Here is a 15,018-nt window from a genome sequence, read left to right as displayed (position 1 = left end):
CCGCGACTCCCGGAAGTTCCCCAGACACGAACTTCCGGCCCCAGGAGCTCCGGGCCACAGAGACGGCGCCATTGTTGGCCTAGAGAGGCCACTGCCGGACAAGGAGGGAACCAAGGCTTCCGCTCAACCGAGACGCAAGATGGCCACAGATGGCGGCGGGTGTATGGCCGACCTGGGAAGTCGGAGTCTCCTTCGCCTTGTGTCTTTCTGCGTCCTACTGGCAGGTGAGACCTACCCCGCCCGTGAGCTCCAGTTTGTAAGAAGAATCCTCCGGATCTGGCCGGCCCGAGCGCTGCCGTCTCCCTTCTGGTCCCCGCAGCCCCTCCGTCCCCCCACCCTGTAAATCCTCTTTCTCTTTCGTTCCCACGACAGAAGTTCCCCCTTTGCCTGGACCTGAAGGTCCCTTCTCCCCCGCGGCACGTCGTGTAGACCAATTTCCTCCTCCAGGCCTTTTCCTGGACTTCCAGCCTCACTTTCTCTTACTTTGTCCGGGTATCTCGTTTCCCCCACGGCCCCAGCCACCCCACGCACAATCAGAAAGGACAGGTGTTAGTTAGCGTTCAGCTTTCTTCCCAGTGCGTTTAGACTTTTAAGATAAAAGCGCTTGTTTCTGTGGGTGCATTGCGGCGCTTAGGAAGGTAAATGCCTTATTTCTTTCTCTGTTATTCCACTGTAAACCCGCGTCCCTGTCCTTCACCTCAGTTTGTCCCATCAATAAAGTGAAACTAAGGTAAGATATTAGTTCTCTTAACTGTCTATGCCGTGAAATAATGACTCAAGAAACTTTAGCCATTTATAATGTGCACAGGTGTTGGCTTACACCCATTGATTTTCTGGTATATGGCTTTCTAGTTGGTCAAGCCCTAAAATACAAACATGCCTGTTTATAACCACGACGATATCTTCCCCCAAATTGAGATTGTTTGTTTTAAAAATCCCCAAAGGAGAAACTAGCTGCCTCGCACTGTGGGCACACACAAATGACTTACTGATGTTAGATTAACTGACAGTGTGTTTGGCATAAGTTTTCTCCCAGTTCCATTCAGACCCCTGGAAAAATGTCTCAAGAAGATTTTTTTTGCTGTTGTGATCTATATTCTTAGACTGGCACCCATTTATTAACTAATCAGTCATGTACATACAGAAGAGAAAAGCAGAAGTGTGGTTGTCCATGCAACCAGAAGCAGGTACACCTGAGGTTAAATACCTTTCCTTTGACAAATCAAGTTTTTTGTCTTTTAGCTTCAATGTCAGTTGCTTTATGATTTGTAGTAACTCTCTGTGGTACATAGCTGGGTGCATTTATTTGTTCCAATAATGTGCCCAGGAGGTGAGAAGAATAGACATTAGTCCCATTATAGAAAGTATGATATACTCAAGCCATACAACAAATTTGTGACATGATGAAGGCTAGTACCAATGTCTCTCAATTTCTTCTTACACTTTTTATCTTCTGATCAGGTTTGTGCGAAGGAAACTCAGTGGAGAAGAAGATCTACATCCCCTTAAATAAAACAGCTCCCTGTGTCCGTCTGCTCAACGCTACTCATCAGATTGGCTGCCAGTGTGAGTTGAGGTTGGGATTTGTGTTCGTGGCCATTGATATTTCAGTCTGTGCCCTAGGTATAATAATCCAAGTCCTGCTTGGAAGTCGTAGCACACAAATTAGGCGGTTTGGGTAGTAGGTGATAGAGAACCATTTGTCAAACCAGGTGAGATAATTAATAAGAGCAAACATTTAGGAAATGCTACATACAAGGTTCTTACATGTACATCTCATTTAACCATCACAGCAACCCCATAAGTAGGTCCTGTTATTACCCCCATTTTACAAATGATGAAACTGAGTCTTAGTGAAGTTGAATAACTTTTCCAAGATCATTCTGCTATTAAGTGATGAAGCTTGGCTTTGAGCCCCGGTGGTCTAAGTTCTAAACCAGGACTCTTAACCACCCAGTTGGTTAGATAGAAAGTTATAGTCTTTTGTAAGGAGTAAAGGCCTCTTATTCTGTGAAGTCCGCTCATCACCTGCACTCTGAATGCTCTTTTTGGAACCAAAATGGGCTTCCTTAAGGCAGTGAACTCTTTGAAGAAGAAGGCATCGAGAAACCAAATAGTTACAAAAGGAAATAGTAAAGGATTTAGATTTGTCTTTATGTTTTGTAAATGTGTTCCAAGACAGGCTACCCTGTCAATGTGGTACGGTTATAAAACTATGAGAGGGAAGAAAGTTGTAATCTGAAGGCTGAATCCCTAGTTCCTTTGCTGCTTAACCTGTTATCTTCAGATTTTGTTCTGTGGATAGTAGCTTTGTCAGAATGTAGTTTTGCAGGGATGCAGGAAACTTAGAGTCAGATCTTGACTTCTTCGTCATCCAGTTGGTTACCTCCGAATTTATTTACTCCTGTAAAAATGGTTAGAATATAAGTGCACAAAGCTGAAAGTCAGACTGCCTTTAATAGGTGTTTATTGATGATGCTGAGTGCGGTCTCAGCAGGACTGTGTGATTGTCTGAAACCTTCCAGTTTGGTTGGAGAAAAGTAGACAGTGGGAAGTGAAGGACTTGCTCAAGGTGGCAATTACTAGTTTTCTAGCCATCCTTCCCCTAGCTATACTCTACATTAATTGTCTGTATCGTTACTACAGGAAATACTGGGAGTAGGTTAACTGGTTCCAAACAGTCCCAAATTAATTTTTTTTTTTTTTTTTTTTTTTTTTTGGCGGTACGCGGGCCTCTCACTGTTGTGGCCTCTCCCGTTGTGGAGCACAGGCTCCGGTCACGCAGGCCCAGCGGCCATGGCTCACAGGCCCAGCCACTCCGCGGCATGTGGGATCTTCCCGGACCGGGGCACAAACCCGTGTCCCCTGCATCAGCAGGCGGACTCTCAACCACTGCGCCACCAGGGAAGCCCCCAAATTATATTTTTGTTGGACCTTGTTTTGTTTTGTTTTTTAATATCTATTTATTTTATTTATGTATTTTATTTATTTTTTTGGCCACGTCAGGTCTTTGTTGTGGCGCACAGGCTTCTCTCTAGTTGTGGCCTGCGGGTTTTCTCTTCTCTAGTTGTGGCGTGCAGCCTCCAAGGCACGTGGGCTCCAGAGCACGTGGGCTCGGTAGTTTGAGGCACGCGGGCTCTCTTGTTGAGGTGTGTGAGCTCATTAGTTGTGGCGCATGGGCTTAGTTGCCCCGCGGCATGTGGGATCTTAGTTCCCTGAGCAGGTATCGACCCCGCGTCCCCTGCATTGGAAGGCGGATCCTTTACCACTGGACCACCAGGGAGGTCCCTGGACTTTGTTCTTAAACTAGATTTGTGAGTAGAAGGGAGCCAGGTCCAGTGTGGGCTGAGATCAGACTGTTGGTCTTGCTGGAACCCCAGTCTAGTGCAAAAGGCTAGGCCCACATCCTCCTGAAGCTGAGCTCTAAGATATCCCCTTTGGGAATGAGTCATTCTGCTGCATGTCCTTAGAGCAGCCCTGTGGGAAGCAAAGCAGTAGCCTCTAGAGATAAAGCCTGGTGCCAACACAGTGGGGCTGGACTCTGGACACTTCCTCATTAAGATCTTGTTTCCTTTCCAACATACTTATTTCTCAGTCTTACTTCATATCTGTCCATCCTGAGCAAGCTACACCTGCTTAAATTTGGAGAGAAAGACCTAGATTTGATTTTCTGATTTTGATGCTCTATTTCTGTTGGACCCTTTTAAAAGTGCTCATAAGGGGCTACCTGTAGCTTTCTTTACTTTCCTTCCTTTCTTTCCTTTTTTACTCTTTTCCTACAGTATGAGATGAATAGGGGTGGAAAATCTCCTCCTCATTGAAGGACCAGAGAAAGTAAATAAGTTATTTAAGACTACACAGTCACCAGTGGGAACCCAGTGTCCAATCCAGGTTTTTTCAGGCCTGTGTTATAGCTTGTCTTCTTCCTGTCCTCCTTGGAGCTGAAGTTACATATTTTTTATCTGCCAGATGAGCTTTTCCTTTTCTTGTGTTTTAAATGCTGTGGCATGCACTGTTGTCTATTGTTTTACTTAGAACTGCCATTTGGTAGCTAAATCTTTACCAAAGTTATTCCAGATTCTGATTTCCCTTTATGTTTTATCACTATCAACATGAACTTATGAAGTATTTGCTATATGTGACTTAGTTGAATGTTGGGGACCTGCTTCTATATCTAGATTTTACCAGATCCCATGGGAGAAAAATTCTTCATGGCTGGCAGTCTGAAAAGTATCTGTGGGTTTTGTCTCTTGCAAGTTACAAGTATTCCAGTGTCTTGGTTTAGAGCCATAATTCTCATGCCTAATAAAGGACCATGTGATGTGTTTTGAAATTACACATGCTTGGGTCTCACCTTTAGAGATTTAAATTGAGTAGATCTGAGGTAAAGCACAAGCATCTCTATTTTTTAAAACTCCAAAGTGATTCTGATATGTAGCCAGGGTTGAGAAATACTGCTCTAAAACAATTTATGAGTAACACATCCAGTTTTGAGTGGGGAGAAAACTTGTGGGGAGACCCTAGGATGTCTCTACATGGATCACTAGGGACTTGAGGGTATTGCTACATAGAACTCAAGGCATTCTGGACTGGATCGTCCATCCTCTAGAGCGGTGCCTTCCAGTCTTTGTCATGAAACATATAGAAAATGTTATTTGGGACTTCCCTGGTGGTACAGTGGTTAAGACTCTGAGCTCCCAATGTAGGGGGCCCAGGTTCGATTCCTGGTCAGGGAACTAGATCCCACGTGCATGCCGCAACTAACGAGCCTGCCTGCCACAACTGAGACCAGGTACAACCAAATAAATAAACAAATGTTTAAAATAAAAGAAAATGTTATTTGTAGAGCATCCTGGGGTAATGGATGAGTCTGCTCCTGGCCTGGGGTGACCAGTGTAGGGTTTTTGGAAACCCTCGGTCCCCAGCAATGAGAGGACTCGATATCAGCACACCTAATCTATTCAAGGCCCATCATTTGGGAAACTATTCTACAGAACTCCTTGAACTTCTTGATTAACCTTTCTCAAAACTGGCCAAAAGCAAGTCAAGTCATTTCCAAATAGGGCAAAGGAATGGAGATCCAAGGAGGCTATGAGGCCAAGGAAATCTACACATATGTTTTCACAAAGGAAGATTCAGTGCTAGAACTCTAAGCTTGAGATCTAGATCCTGCCATTTCATGGAGAAAATGCATGTGTAAAGACTTTGGTGTCTGCTGTTACAGAATCTTGTATATGTGGCTAAATGAGGTTGAGGGAAGAGGGCAAGAAAATGAAGATCGTAGAGCCTTTCTGACATTTAACAAACAAGGCCTCTAATGAGTAGACTTCGGGCCTCTTTTGTCCTCCATTCCCTCCTAGTAGCCTTCAGATGGAGCCAGGGCAATTCAGCCTTTCAGTTACAGTCCAGAGTTGGCTGCATTACACAATGTCTTGTGACATTTTGTGGGGGGGATAAATGATCTGCAGAGTCAGTGAAGCAAAGTCAGAATGGTCAGCTGTGGTTGCTTTAATTTGACCCATTCTGTTCTGGCAGCTTCCGTTAGTGGGGACACAGGGGTTATCCACGTAGTACAGAAGGAAGAAGACCTACAGTGGGTGTTGACCGATGGCCCTAACCCCCCTTATGTGGTTCTGCTGGAGGGCACGCTCTTTACCAGGTAAGAACTCTGTGTTCCTGCTGAGGAAATGCATCCAGAGAGGGGAAGTGTCAGTGAACAGTCCTCACACTTGTGAGTGAAAACTTCCCTTGGCTGCCCTGGTCCGATCAGGGCAGGGGGTGGAGTGATCCTCTGAAGAAAAGATGGGCCATTAAAAGGAATCGTCTCGGTGACCTTGTAAGTAGAGCTCTAGTTGAATACAGACCCCAGGGAGGAAGAAGGGGTGCACAGAGACAGGGTAGATGAGATTAAGCCCTGAGTTCAGATCAGGTCATGGTTCTCACTCAGAAGCTAAGAGACCGAAAAGACAAGAAATGAGTCGACAGTGTTGATTCCCCTAACTCCCCATTTGTTTCCATCCTAGGGGGCAGGATGTCGGGCTGCCTGATAACCTCCCTGCCTTCGTTCATGGCATTGTCACCCTATTCCAGGAATCTGATGGAGAAGCTGAAGGGGAGAACCAGCCGAATTGCTGGTCTTGCAGTGTCTTTAGCCAAGCCCAGTCCTGCCTCAGGCTTCTCTCCTAGTGTGCAGTGTCCCAATGATGGGTTTGGTAAGAGCCCCAAGGGATCAGGGGAGCCTGCTGTCACCCAAAGCTCATTGTTGCTTCATTGTCACATCTTGGAGGGCTTGGGAAGAGGTGTGCGTCTGTCTGTGTATAGTGTGAGCAACTGACTCCCAAACAGAAGATTCGTTTGTTTGTCTTTACCACTCATCCCTTCTCTCTCCTGCTCACCTTTCTTCTGCTTACCTTCCATCCTCCCTTTTTGTCACATGCTCAGATCCCTAACTGCCCAGCTTAGGGCTCCCTGATACCAGTGTCTGTTTTACTGTAGGTGGTGATAGGTTGATACTTGCTTTGAGTCACCGCCTCCTTCAGAACTCTTAGTCCCAATCCTATGATATCCTAGCCCTCCTTCCTTACCTGGTCCCTGAGTGCTTCGTGTCCCAACATCCTATCCCCTGTCCTCCCTTTCAGGTGTTTACTCCAACTCCTATGGGCCAGAGTTTGCTCACTGCAGAGAGATAGCATGGAACCCCCTGGGCAATGGCTTGGCTTATGAAGACTTCAGTTTCCCCATCTTCCTTCTTGAAGATGAAAATGAAACCAATGTCATTAAGCAGGTAATGACTCTGCCAGCTCCTAGCAATTCCACTTAGAAAGAGAATTATTTTTTAGGCTCTTCTCCTGTTTAGAGAGAGTCTTATTCTACTAGTACACCCTCTGAAAAACAGTTGCTCCAGGAAGAGCCAAGAGGTTTATTTTTCTCACATTCCCCTGTCTCTCTCCTGTCTGAAATTATAGCATTAAATATAACATTTAGACTGGAAGAAAACATAAAGAATACTTAATATGAGATAAGGTATAGAGTCCTGGTTAAGAACCCTTAGTGTGGTAAGAAAGAGCATTGGACTAGAAATTGAGAGATTCAATTCAGTAATTTCTGAAATTCTTTTTAGCTCTAATGTTCTCTAATTTTGATACATAGAGCAGTTAAGAGATTTGTCCAAAGTTACATGGTGAGTTGATGTGCAAGCATCTTGAATTTCATTTTTCATCTCTCAATTTGGTGCTCTTTACAGCAAATCACATTAGGAACAGTGGCTGAAGCTCCAAATTGGGGCAGGCCATTGGTATAGGGTAATTTCATCTGCCCCAACTAAGTCATTGACTCTGTGCTCCTTGGCACCTCTTGGTGAGTTTTTCTCTTTGACCTTATAGCTCCTGTGGTTGTACCAGGACAACTATAGCTCAGGGACAGATGTGGGAATGGAGCTGGGCCCTCCTCCTTCTGGGAGTTATGGGATGGACTCCACAGCTAGCCGCCTCATCAGGGTTCATCTCCCCTTGTAGTGCTACCGCGATCACAACCTGAGTCAGAACGGCTCGGCACCGGCCTTCCCACTGTGCGCCATGCAGCTCTTTTCACACATGCACGCCGTCATCAGTACCGTCACCTGCATGCGACGCAGCTTCATCCAGAGCTCCTTCAGCATCAACCCAGGTAGGACAGGTCCGAGGCGAGCTGGGTGCCCTGGGGTGGGGAGGAGGGGTCAGGCCAGGGAATGTGGGCGAGACCACTATCGAGATAGAGTGGGCACAGGTAGGGAGCCCTGGGTGGGAGAAGTGGAAACAGTTCTACACAATCGAGGCAGCTTGTCCCAGAAGTGGATGGTGGCAGAGAAACCAACGTGGAAGAGTGGAGACAGAAAATGACTTACAGAGAGGTCTTCTGGGCCTTCTCTGTAGCTACCTTCTCCCTTACCTGTTGATCTCTCACTGTCTATATCCTGCTCAGAAATCGTCTGTGACCCCCTGTCCGACTACAACGTATGGAGCATGCTTAAGCCTGTAAATACCTCTGAGACATTGGAGCCCGATGACAAGGTTGTGGTGGCTGCCACCCGGGTGAGTGTTGGCCCCTGGTCAGGGTGAGCAGGGCTGGCACAGAAAGGGCAGGCAGGCCTGTTTTGGGCATATCAGGTGTCTGAGTTGCTACAGTGGGGAGCCTCAGACAGAGGGATCTGGGCTGTGGGACTCTGGGGTTCTAGCCATCGCCACAGGACATGAATATTTTCTTGGCCAGAACAGGAGAGGGGGACTGGGGCCTGCCCCGAATTTCCATTTTCAAAGTGTACCTCCCCTGCTTTGTCTGCCGTGCCCAGCTGGACAGTCGTTCCTTTTTCTGGAATGTGGCCCCAGGGGCTGAAAGTGCCGTTGCCTCCTTCGTCACTCAGCTGGCTGCAGCTGAAGCTCTGCAGAAGGCACCCGATGTGACCACCCTGCCCCGCAATGTCATGTTTGTCTTCTTCCAAGGGGTGAGGGCTCTTTGGCTGGGGTGGGATGGCTGGGAAGGAGCAGGTGGTAAAGATGGGAGTGGCTATTGTTTGGGGAAGATTCAGCACTTGACTGAATTGTTATTCACCAGAGAGCTTCTGGATGTGTCTATGTGTGTCTCCCTTTCAGATTCCCCCACTGTAGGAAGCCTTTGCACCCTGACCTGGAATTGGTATACTGCCAGCTCCCTCACTCCCCCACGGATACGGTCTATTTGAAACATTCTTTTACATTCTCTAGACCCTTTCCCTGCCTCCTCCACCCAAGAGCCCTGAGGCTCCTGCCTCTCCCCACTGCCACCACAGACTGGCCCTAGGGTAAAGGAACAGCAGCCGTGGCTCAGTCGGCGGAGGTGGGGGAGAAGCAAAAAGCAGACAGTTAACAGCTGATGTTTGCCCTGGGCCTCCACTTAGGCTGCTCTCCCCACATCTGGGCTCAAGAAGTCCTGTGACACATACATGTGAGGCATAGCCACAGCTGGGAGCTGGGGTAGGGAGGAGGGCAGAGTCACATGACTAAGCTGGACAGCAGTTGAGATGACACAGACAGTAACCTTTGTAACTACAGCTTTGATGATCTGGCCCCAAGGCACTGAGACTGCTCTAACACTTTGGAATATCTGTTCCCTTTCCCACCCGTCTCCATCCCTCAGGAAACTTTTGACTACATTGGCAGCTCAAGAATGGTCTACGATATGAAAAATGGCAAGTTTCCTGTGCAGTTAGAGAACATTGACTCATTCGTGGAGCTGGGACAGGTGTGCAGCATGTATCCTCCACCCCTTCCTTCCTACCTCCTAAAGCTTCACCTCTGCTATTCTCTTGTACCCACTGCAGGTGCCACCACCTCTTCCCTTGACTTCTGATCCCACTCTTTTCTCCCCGATATGGGCCAGAATGGGAGACTAATTATAAATGTTGCTTCTTCATCTTCCCCTCAGGTGGCCTTAAGAAATTCACTAGAGCTTTGGATGCACACAGACCCCATGTCTCAGAGAAATGAAACTGTACAGAACCAGGTAATCTGAGCATCTCTTCCCCTCACTTCCCGTTTCAACAGCTCAGAATATGGGCACCCTCTCGCCCTGGCCCTATCCGCACCAGCCTCCAGGGCCTGTGAAACAGGACCTTAGGTTGGGTGTTGGCCAAAGGGTGAACACCCGGCTGTTACAGCTCCCCGGGAAAAACCATGAGTTCAGCTCCTGTCACTGGTTCCCTGGGATGGATGGTCCTCTGATCATTCGGTGCCTAGTGAACTATCACTGCCCATTAAGGACAGGGTGTGAGTGGCTCCTTTCTCTCCTGCTGCCCCAGGGACCCAGCTGTCCTGGCTGCCCTTCCTCATCCTGGCTGTGTAAGACTCCCTACCCAAACTGTCTTCCACTTTCCTCACTCCTTGTTCAAGACCCTCTCTCCCTCAAAATAGGTCTGTTTTTTTCCCTGAGGTCCTCTTCCTGCCATGCCTGCTCTGGCTTCTTACAGCCCTTACAGAATGGACTACTGGTGTGGCATTCAGCATTGTTTTGTATTGTTTTTTGCTCCTCCAGTTCTACACAGCAAATAATAAGTAAAACATCGGCTGAGGATAAGACAGTGTCCTGAGGACAGTGGGGTTTACCTGTAAATATGAAAAAAAAGAACCCACAGGCCTCTTACTTCTCTGTGCCGTAACTTAAACAGGATGGTGGGAGCTGCAGGAAAATTCAGAGAGCCTTGATCCCAAAAGGCTTGAAGGATTTAGATCTAGGAGAATTTAGGGCTGCTCAACAGGTTGGGGACTTGGAGTAGAGAGTGTTTCAGGTCTAAGAGAGACCTCTTCCTGCTTCCTCTCCCCAGTGCATGCCATCAGCTAATGCCCCTCATCCCCCAGGTGGAGGAGCTCCTGACCACCCTGGAGAAGAGCGGTGCTGGCGTCCCTACTGTAGTCCTCAGGAGGCTGAGTCGGTCCCAGCCTCTCCCACCATCTTCTCTGCAGCGATTTCTTCGAGCTCAAAACATCTCTGGCGTGGTTCTTGCTGACCACTCTGCTGTCTTCCAAAACCAGTAAGAGTCACCTAGCCTGCATCCTCTTTGTTCCCGAAGAGAATCTGTTCTGCAGCCAGAGGTCCATAGAGAGAAATGTCTCTGTGTCAAGAGAGATCACTGCTCGCCCCTGTCCCCACACGACCCTCACCAAAATCTCAGGTCAATCTGTGTTCTTTGCTCAGTGTCTTTTTCACATCTAACCTGGTCCCCGCGTTTGACTTGACATTTCATCTTAGAAAACAGTCCTCACCCTGAGCCCTTTCCTAGCACAATCCTCCTCATTTGTGGTTCCACCTCTCCAAAGCTCTCCAGGGGCCTGAGTTCCCCAGGGCTGCCAGCAGAGGGCATCATCTCAAACACGCGGTGGAATGATGTTGGAGGTTCTTTGGCTGGAGCACAGAGAGCTGTCCCTGCTCTCTATGACCCACCCAAGGGTGCCTATGGCCCGCCCAAGGGTGCTGCATACAGTACTCATACTCTGTGAAATGTAACATGTTCTTGCTGTGTGGTAAGTGCACATGGTTCAGTGTCGGTGTAAAAATGTCCCTACAGCTGAGGGGGCTCCAGCAATAAAGGATGAGGCCCTGGTAGTCACCTCTCTCCTGGTCCTAGGCACCTCTAAACTGCCCCTAACTTGAGGCCTAGGGTAACAGGGGACTTGACTCAGGCTGGATTGCTAAGCCCCCAGCCTCCCTTCCCTTCTCAAAACAGGCCAAGTGAGTTTCTGAGTAAAAATGCATAAGCTCTGGTTCTCCAGCCCCCACCCAGTAGCACCTTCTCATTTATTTAGGGCGGTGACGGTTCTGATACATAGGGTCAGCTCTCTTCTCCAAACCTGTCTTCTGTATCACTTTGTGGTGAGGGGTGAGTCATCATTTGAACATATGTTGGACTTGGCCGTGAGGCTGACTTGATTCTGTGGGGGGCAGGCATTCAGTGATGGTAGAGGCTGGGAGCGCTCTCCTCTTAGCTTCTCTTCTAAGATCTGTCTCCTTGGGGCTTCCCAAGGAGCATCAGGGTGGTTTGACCAAGTGTAGTGTTACATATTTGTGGACAGACCTGCTCGTCCCCCTCTACTCCCAGCCACCTTCAATATGAATGTACATTGAAACAATCATATGATTGCTCTGATAACGTATGGCAGGCTTCTCTGAGAGTCGTCTTAGCCACCCTCCTGTATCTCCGACCCAAATGACACGGAAGTGTCTCCTACGTTTAAAGATCTCCCAGGAAGGAACGGTTCCTGCATTGTGATCTTATTTACCTTTTCTGTCTTGTCGGTCAGGCGAGTCTTTGTATTTAAGCACTCCCACGCTCACTCCTGCTTCGCCATTCTCTACACCTTCTTCAATATGGAATCCTGATTTCCTCTCTTCCCTCCTCCCTGTATGAGGAAAAATGAGATCCCAAGTTCCTGCGGAAGGGACAGTTGAGGGAGGGAAGGGCAGGGCCCTGGCTGAGTGCAGCCAAGGCTCATGCTGGCTTTCCTGACAGCTATTACCAGAGCATTTACGACACTGCTGAGAACATTAATGTGACCTACCCTGAAGGGCAGAGCCCTGAAGAGGACCTGAACTTTGTGACAGATACTGCCAAGGTAGCACCCACCCGGGCTGGGTGGGAGCATGGGGAACACAGTGCAGACGGCTAGCATGTTCGTGTTGGAGGTCAGAGAACCTGGGCCATTCAGCCACCTCCTCACCTACTACAGGCTCTGGCAGGTGTGGCCACGGTGCTGGGACGTGCACTGTACCAGCTCGCAGGAGGAACCAACTTCAGCCACACCATTCAGGCCGATCCCCAAACGGTAAGAGCAAGTGGGCCCTGGCTCCTTTCTGTCTCTGTTTACACAGCAGGCTACCCCATCCTTTATCCTGGTCCCTTGCCTAGTTTCCCAAACCTTGGCATTCAGCGGCCCTGGATGTGCAGGTGAGGATCACTGATGCCCCAGAGAGCTCTCGGGTGAGCCTCATCTGCATCCTGTGACCAGCCACCGTCTCCCCAACCCCAGTGTCTGGCCAGTCTGGTTCCTACCCCATGACTGGATCTCCACTAATAATTCTTTCCTTGGGCTCCAAGTCACAGGGGTCTCTCTTCTCCCTGTCCCAATCCTAGGTTACCCGCCTGCTCTATGGGTTCCTGGTTAGAGCCAACAACTCGTGGTTCCAGTCTATCCTCAGGCCGGACCTAAGGTCCTACTTGGGTAAGCACCTGGTGTGCGATGGGATCCTTAACGAAGGGAAGGGATAGAGAAAAAGTCATCATTTTGATTTAATCTTTCCTTTCTCCTTTTTCCTATTTTCTTTCCCCCCTGTTTTCCTTTCTTCCTCCTGATATCTGTTGGATCCTTTTCTCTTAACTTTCTCTTCTCTGGCTCCTGCCTGTCCCTGGGCTCTTCCTATCCCTGCCCATCTGCACCCCACCTTCCACCCACCAAATCCTCCCTTCCCTTGTGGTATCTGGTCAGGTGATGGGCCTCTTCAGCATTACATCGCCGTCTCCAGCCCCACCAATACCACTTACGTTGTACAGTATGCCTTGGCAAATTTGACTGGCAAGGTGATCGACCTTACCCGAGAGCAGTGCCAGGATCCGAGTAAAGTCCCCACTGAAAACAAGGATGTGAGTGGTAGTGGACATTGGAGGCGCCCCAAGGGTCCCCTTCCCTTGGGAAAGTTGGTGGATCTCCTAGGCCCAATTGGACCCAAGAGATTGGGATGGAGAGGTGGAGGGTTGCAGCCCTTTGAACTTGAGTATTGAAGAGGCAGTAACCTGGGTAAAAACGGACCATCTAGAGGGTAAAGGGAGTGAGAGAGAGAGGATCCTGTCAGCCCGTTTGCTGTGGCCTGTCTTCTGTGCAGCTGTACGAGTACGCTTGGGTTCAGGGCCCTTTGAATTCCAATGAGACAGACCGGCTTCCCCGGTGTGTGCGTTCCACGGCACGACTCGCCAGGGCCTTGTCCCCTGCTTTCGAATTGAAGCAGTGGGGCTCTACTGAATACTCTACATGGACTGAGAGCCGCTGGAAAGACATCCGCGCCCGGATATTTCTGATAGCCAGCAAAGAGCTGGAGGTGAGACACGGGTTGGGGAGGGTGGGGCGTGGGGGAGGTGGCGGAGGTCTATTTGACCTCTTTTTATTGCCTCTTGTCTCTTACCCCCTTCCATCTCCCATTTGCCCCAGATTTGCCACAAAAACCTGCTGCAAATCTGTCCCTGGTCAGCCAGCAGGCGCCATTAGGAAGCTTGTCTTCACTGATAGTTTACGTATGTGTTCATTCTGGACATATGTTCCCATGGAGACCCAAAGAGATATGCCTTCCCCTGTGGACCCTATGTAGCCCTTCCGCAGCTCCACTCCCATCCGGTATGTCCACGAGCCATCGCTAGGACGAGTCAATCTAATAACTTATTGAGCACCTGTCACAAGTGAGTCAGTCACGTAATTGGCCACAAGAGAATCAAAGTCGTGGGCCCTACCTTCTGGATGCTTAAAATCTAAGTAAAAAAGGCAGAAGCAAGGACAGAGGTACTTTACTCCTCTTTTCAAATGGGGAGACGTTGCCTATGATTGCTCAGTACTTGGTGCTTGGAGCCAGCTCTGGAATTCCAGTGCCCTGGCTCCCAGCCCCAAGCAGTTATCCACAACTACACTGAGTTCTGAGAGCACCTTTCTCCTTCCCTGCCCACCCCCTCCTGCAGTTTATCACCCTGATGGTGGGCTTCGGCGTCCTCGTCTTCTCTCTTGTCGTCACCTACTGCATCAATGCCAAAGCCGATGTCCTTTTCATTGCTCCCCGGGAACCAGGATCTGTGTCTTACTGAAGAGGACCCCAGCTTTTCCTGCCAGCTCTGCAGTTCACTTCCTAGATCATCTATCCCACTGGGACATAAACCACTAGTTTGTCACTGGAACCTCTCTGGGCCTGGCTCGGACTGACATTAACATAAAGTGGAACTGCCCAAAAGAGACAGTGAGAGAGAAACGAGTTACCTGCCGCCCCCATCTTCCCCTTCCCATCTCCCCTTCCCTGTGTCTTCTTCCTCACCCCTGCCAAATCCTGGGATGACAAATAGAAGCTTCTTGCTCCTGTTTCGACTCCTAGCTACCTACCCTAACTTTCCCTTCTTCAGGATCCCTCTTCTTTTTCCGTCCCACCTTATACCTCCTTCTGCTCCCCGCCCCTCGCCCCCTTCCTGACCAGGAAGGACTTGAAGGGGTGAATGCCAGGAACAAACTGCAAGGAAGCCCTGAGGAGGACAGGAGCCATCTGTGGGCTGAGCCTCCTGTCTCCCTCCTGCTGTCCTGTCTCAAGGCCCTTAGATGGCACATCAGGGTGGGTGTGCTGCTGGGTGGGTATCCCACCTCCAGCCCACAGTGCTCAGTTGTAATTTTTATTAAGCTGTAATATCTATTTTTTTTTTCTTTTTGTGTGTGTACGTATACGTGTATACAAATACATAAATAACGAGTCTCATTAAAACAGACTCTCCCA

General features: G+C 48.9%; 1 protein-coding gene across 2 annotated transcripts; it reads left to right on the top strand.

Moving 5' to 3' along the window:
* The first annotated feature begins 30 nt into the window (after window positions 1-30).
* On the top strand, window positions 31-15,018 carry NCSTN (nicastrin). 2 transcript variants are annotated; one of them, XM_029227933.1, is made up of 17 exons: window positions 31-224; window positions 1,462-1,566; window positions 5,536-5,659; window positions 6,091-6,212; window positions 6,639-6,784; window positions 7,515-7,665; window positions 7,960-8,069; window positions 8,327-8,479; window positions 9,151-9,255; window positions 9,439-9,516; window positions 10,368-10,540; window positions 12,017-12,119; window positions 12,234-12,329; window positions 12,638-12,725; window positions 12,990-13,144; window positions 13,384-13,596; window positions 14,225-15,018. In XM_029227933.1, the coding sequence occupies exons 1-17, from the start codon at window positions 140-142 to the stop codon at window positions 14,345-14,347; spliced, it is 2,130 nt and encodes a 709-aa protein (XP_029083766.1). In that variant the 5' UTR covers window positions 31-139; the 3' UTR covers window positions 14,348-15,018. The 2 variants fall into 2 exon arrangements, with proteins under 2 accessions (XP_029083766.1, XP_029083767.1); XM_029227934.1 differs by having other exon boundaries at window positions 118-730; window positions 14,225-14,492.

This window comes from Monodon monoceros, unplaced genomic scaffold, assembly GCF_005190385.1.
Source record: "Monodon monoceros isolate NGI ecotype Baffin Bay Population unplaced genomic scaffold, NGI_Narwhal_1 Super_Scaffold_18, whole genome shotgun sequence".
Lineage (NCBI taxonomy): Eukaryota > Metazoa > Chordata > Mammalia > Artiodactyla > Monodontidae > Monodon > Monodon monoceros.
The sequence above is the reverse complement of the archived record's forward strand: the minus strand, read 5'-3'. Positions and strand labels throughout refer to the sequence as shown.

Excerpts from the sequence above, each read along its gene's own strand:
- NCSTN (XM_029227933.1), top strand. The coding sequence starts at position 140 with ATGGCCACAGATGGCGGCGGGTGTATGGCCGACCTGGGAAGTCGGAGT. Across the intron at positions 7,666-7,959 it reads CTCCTTCAGCATCAACCCAG|AAATCGTCTGTGACCCCCTG; the intron begins GTAGGACAGGTC and ends TATCCTGCTCAG. Across the intron at positions 10,541-12,016 it reads TCTGCTGTCTTCCAAAACCA|CTATTACCAGAGCATTTACG; the intron begins GTAAGAGTCACC and ends CTTTCCTGACAG.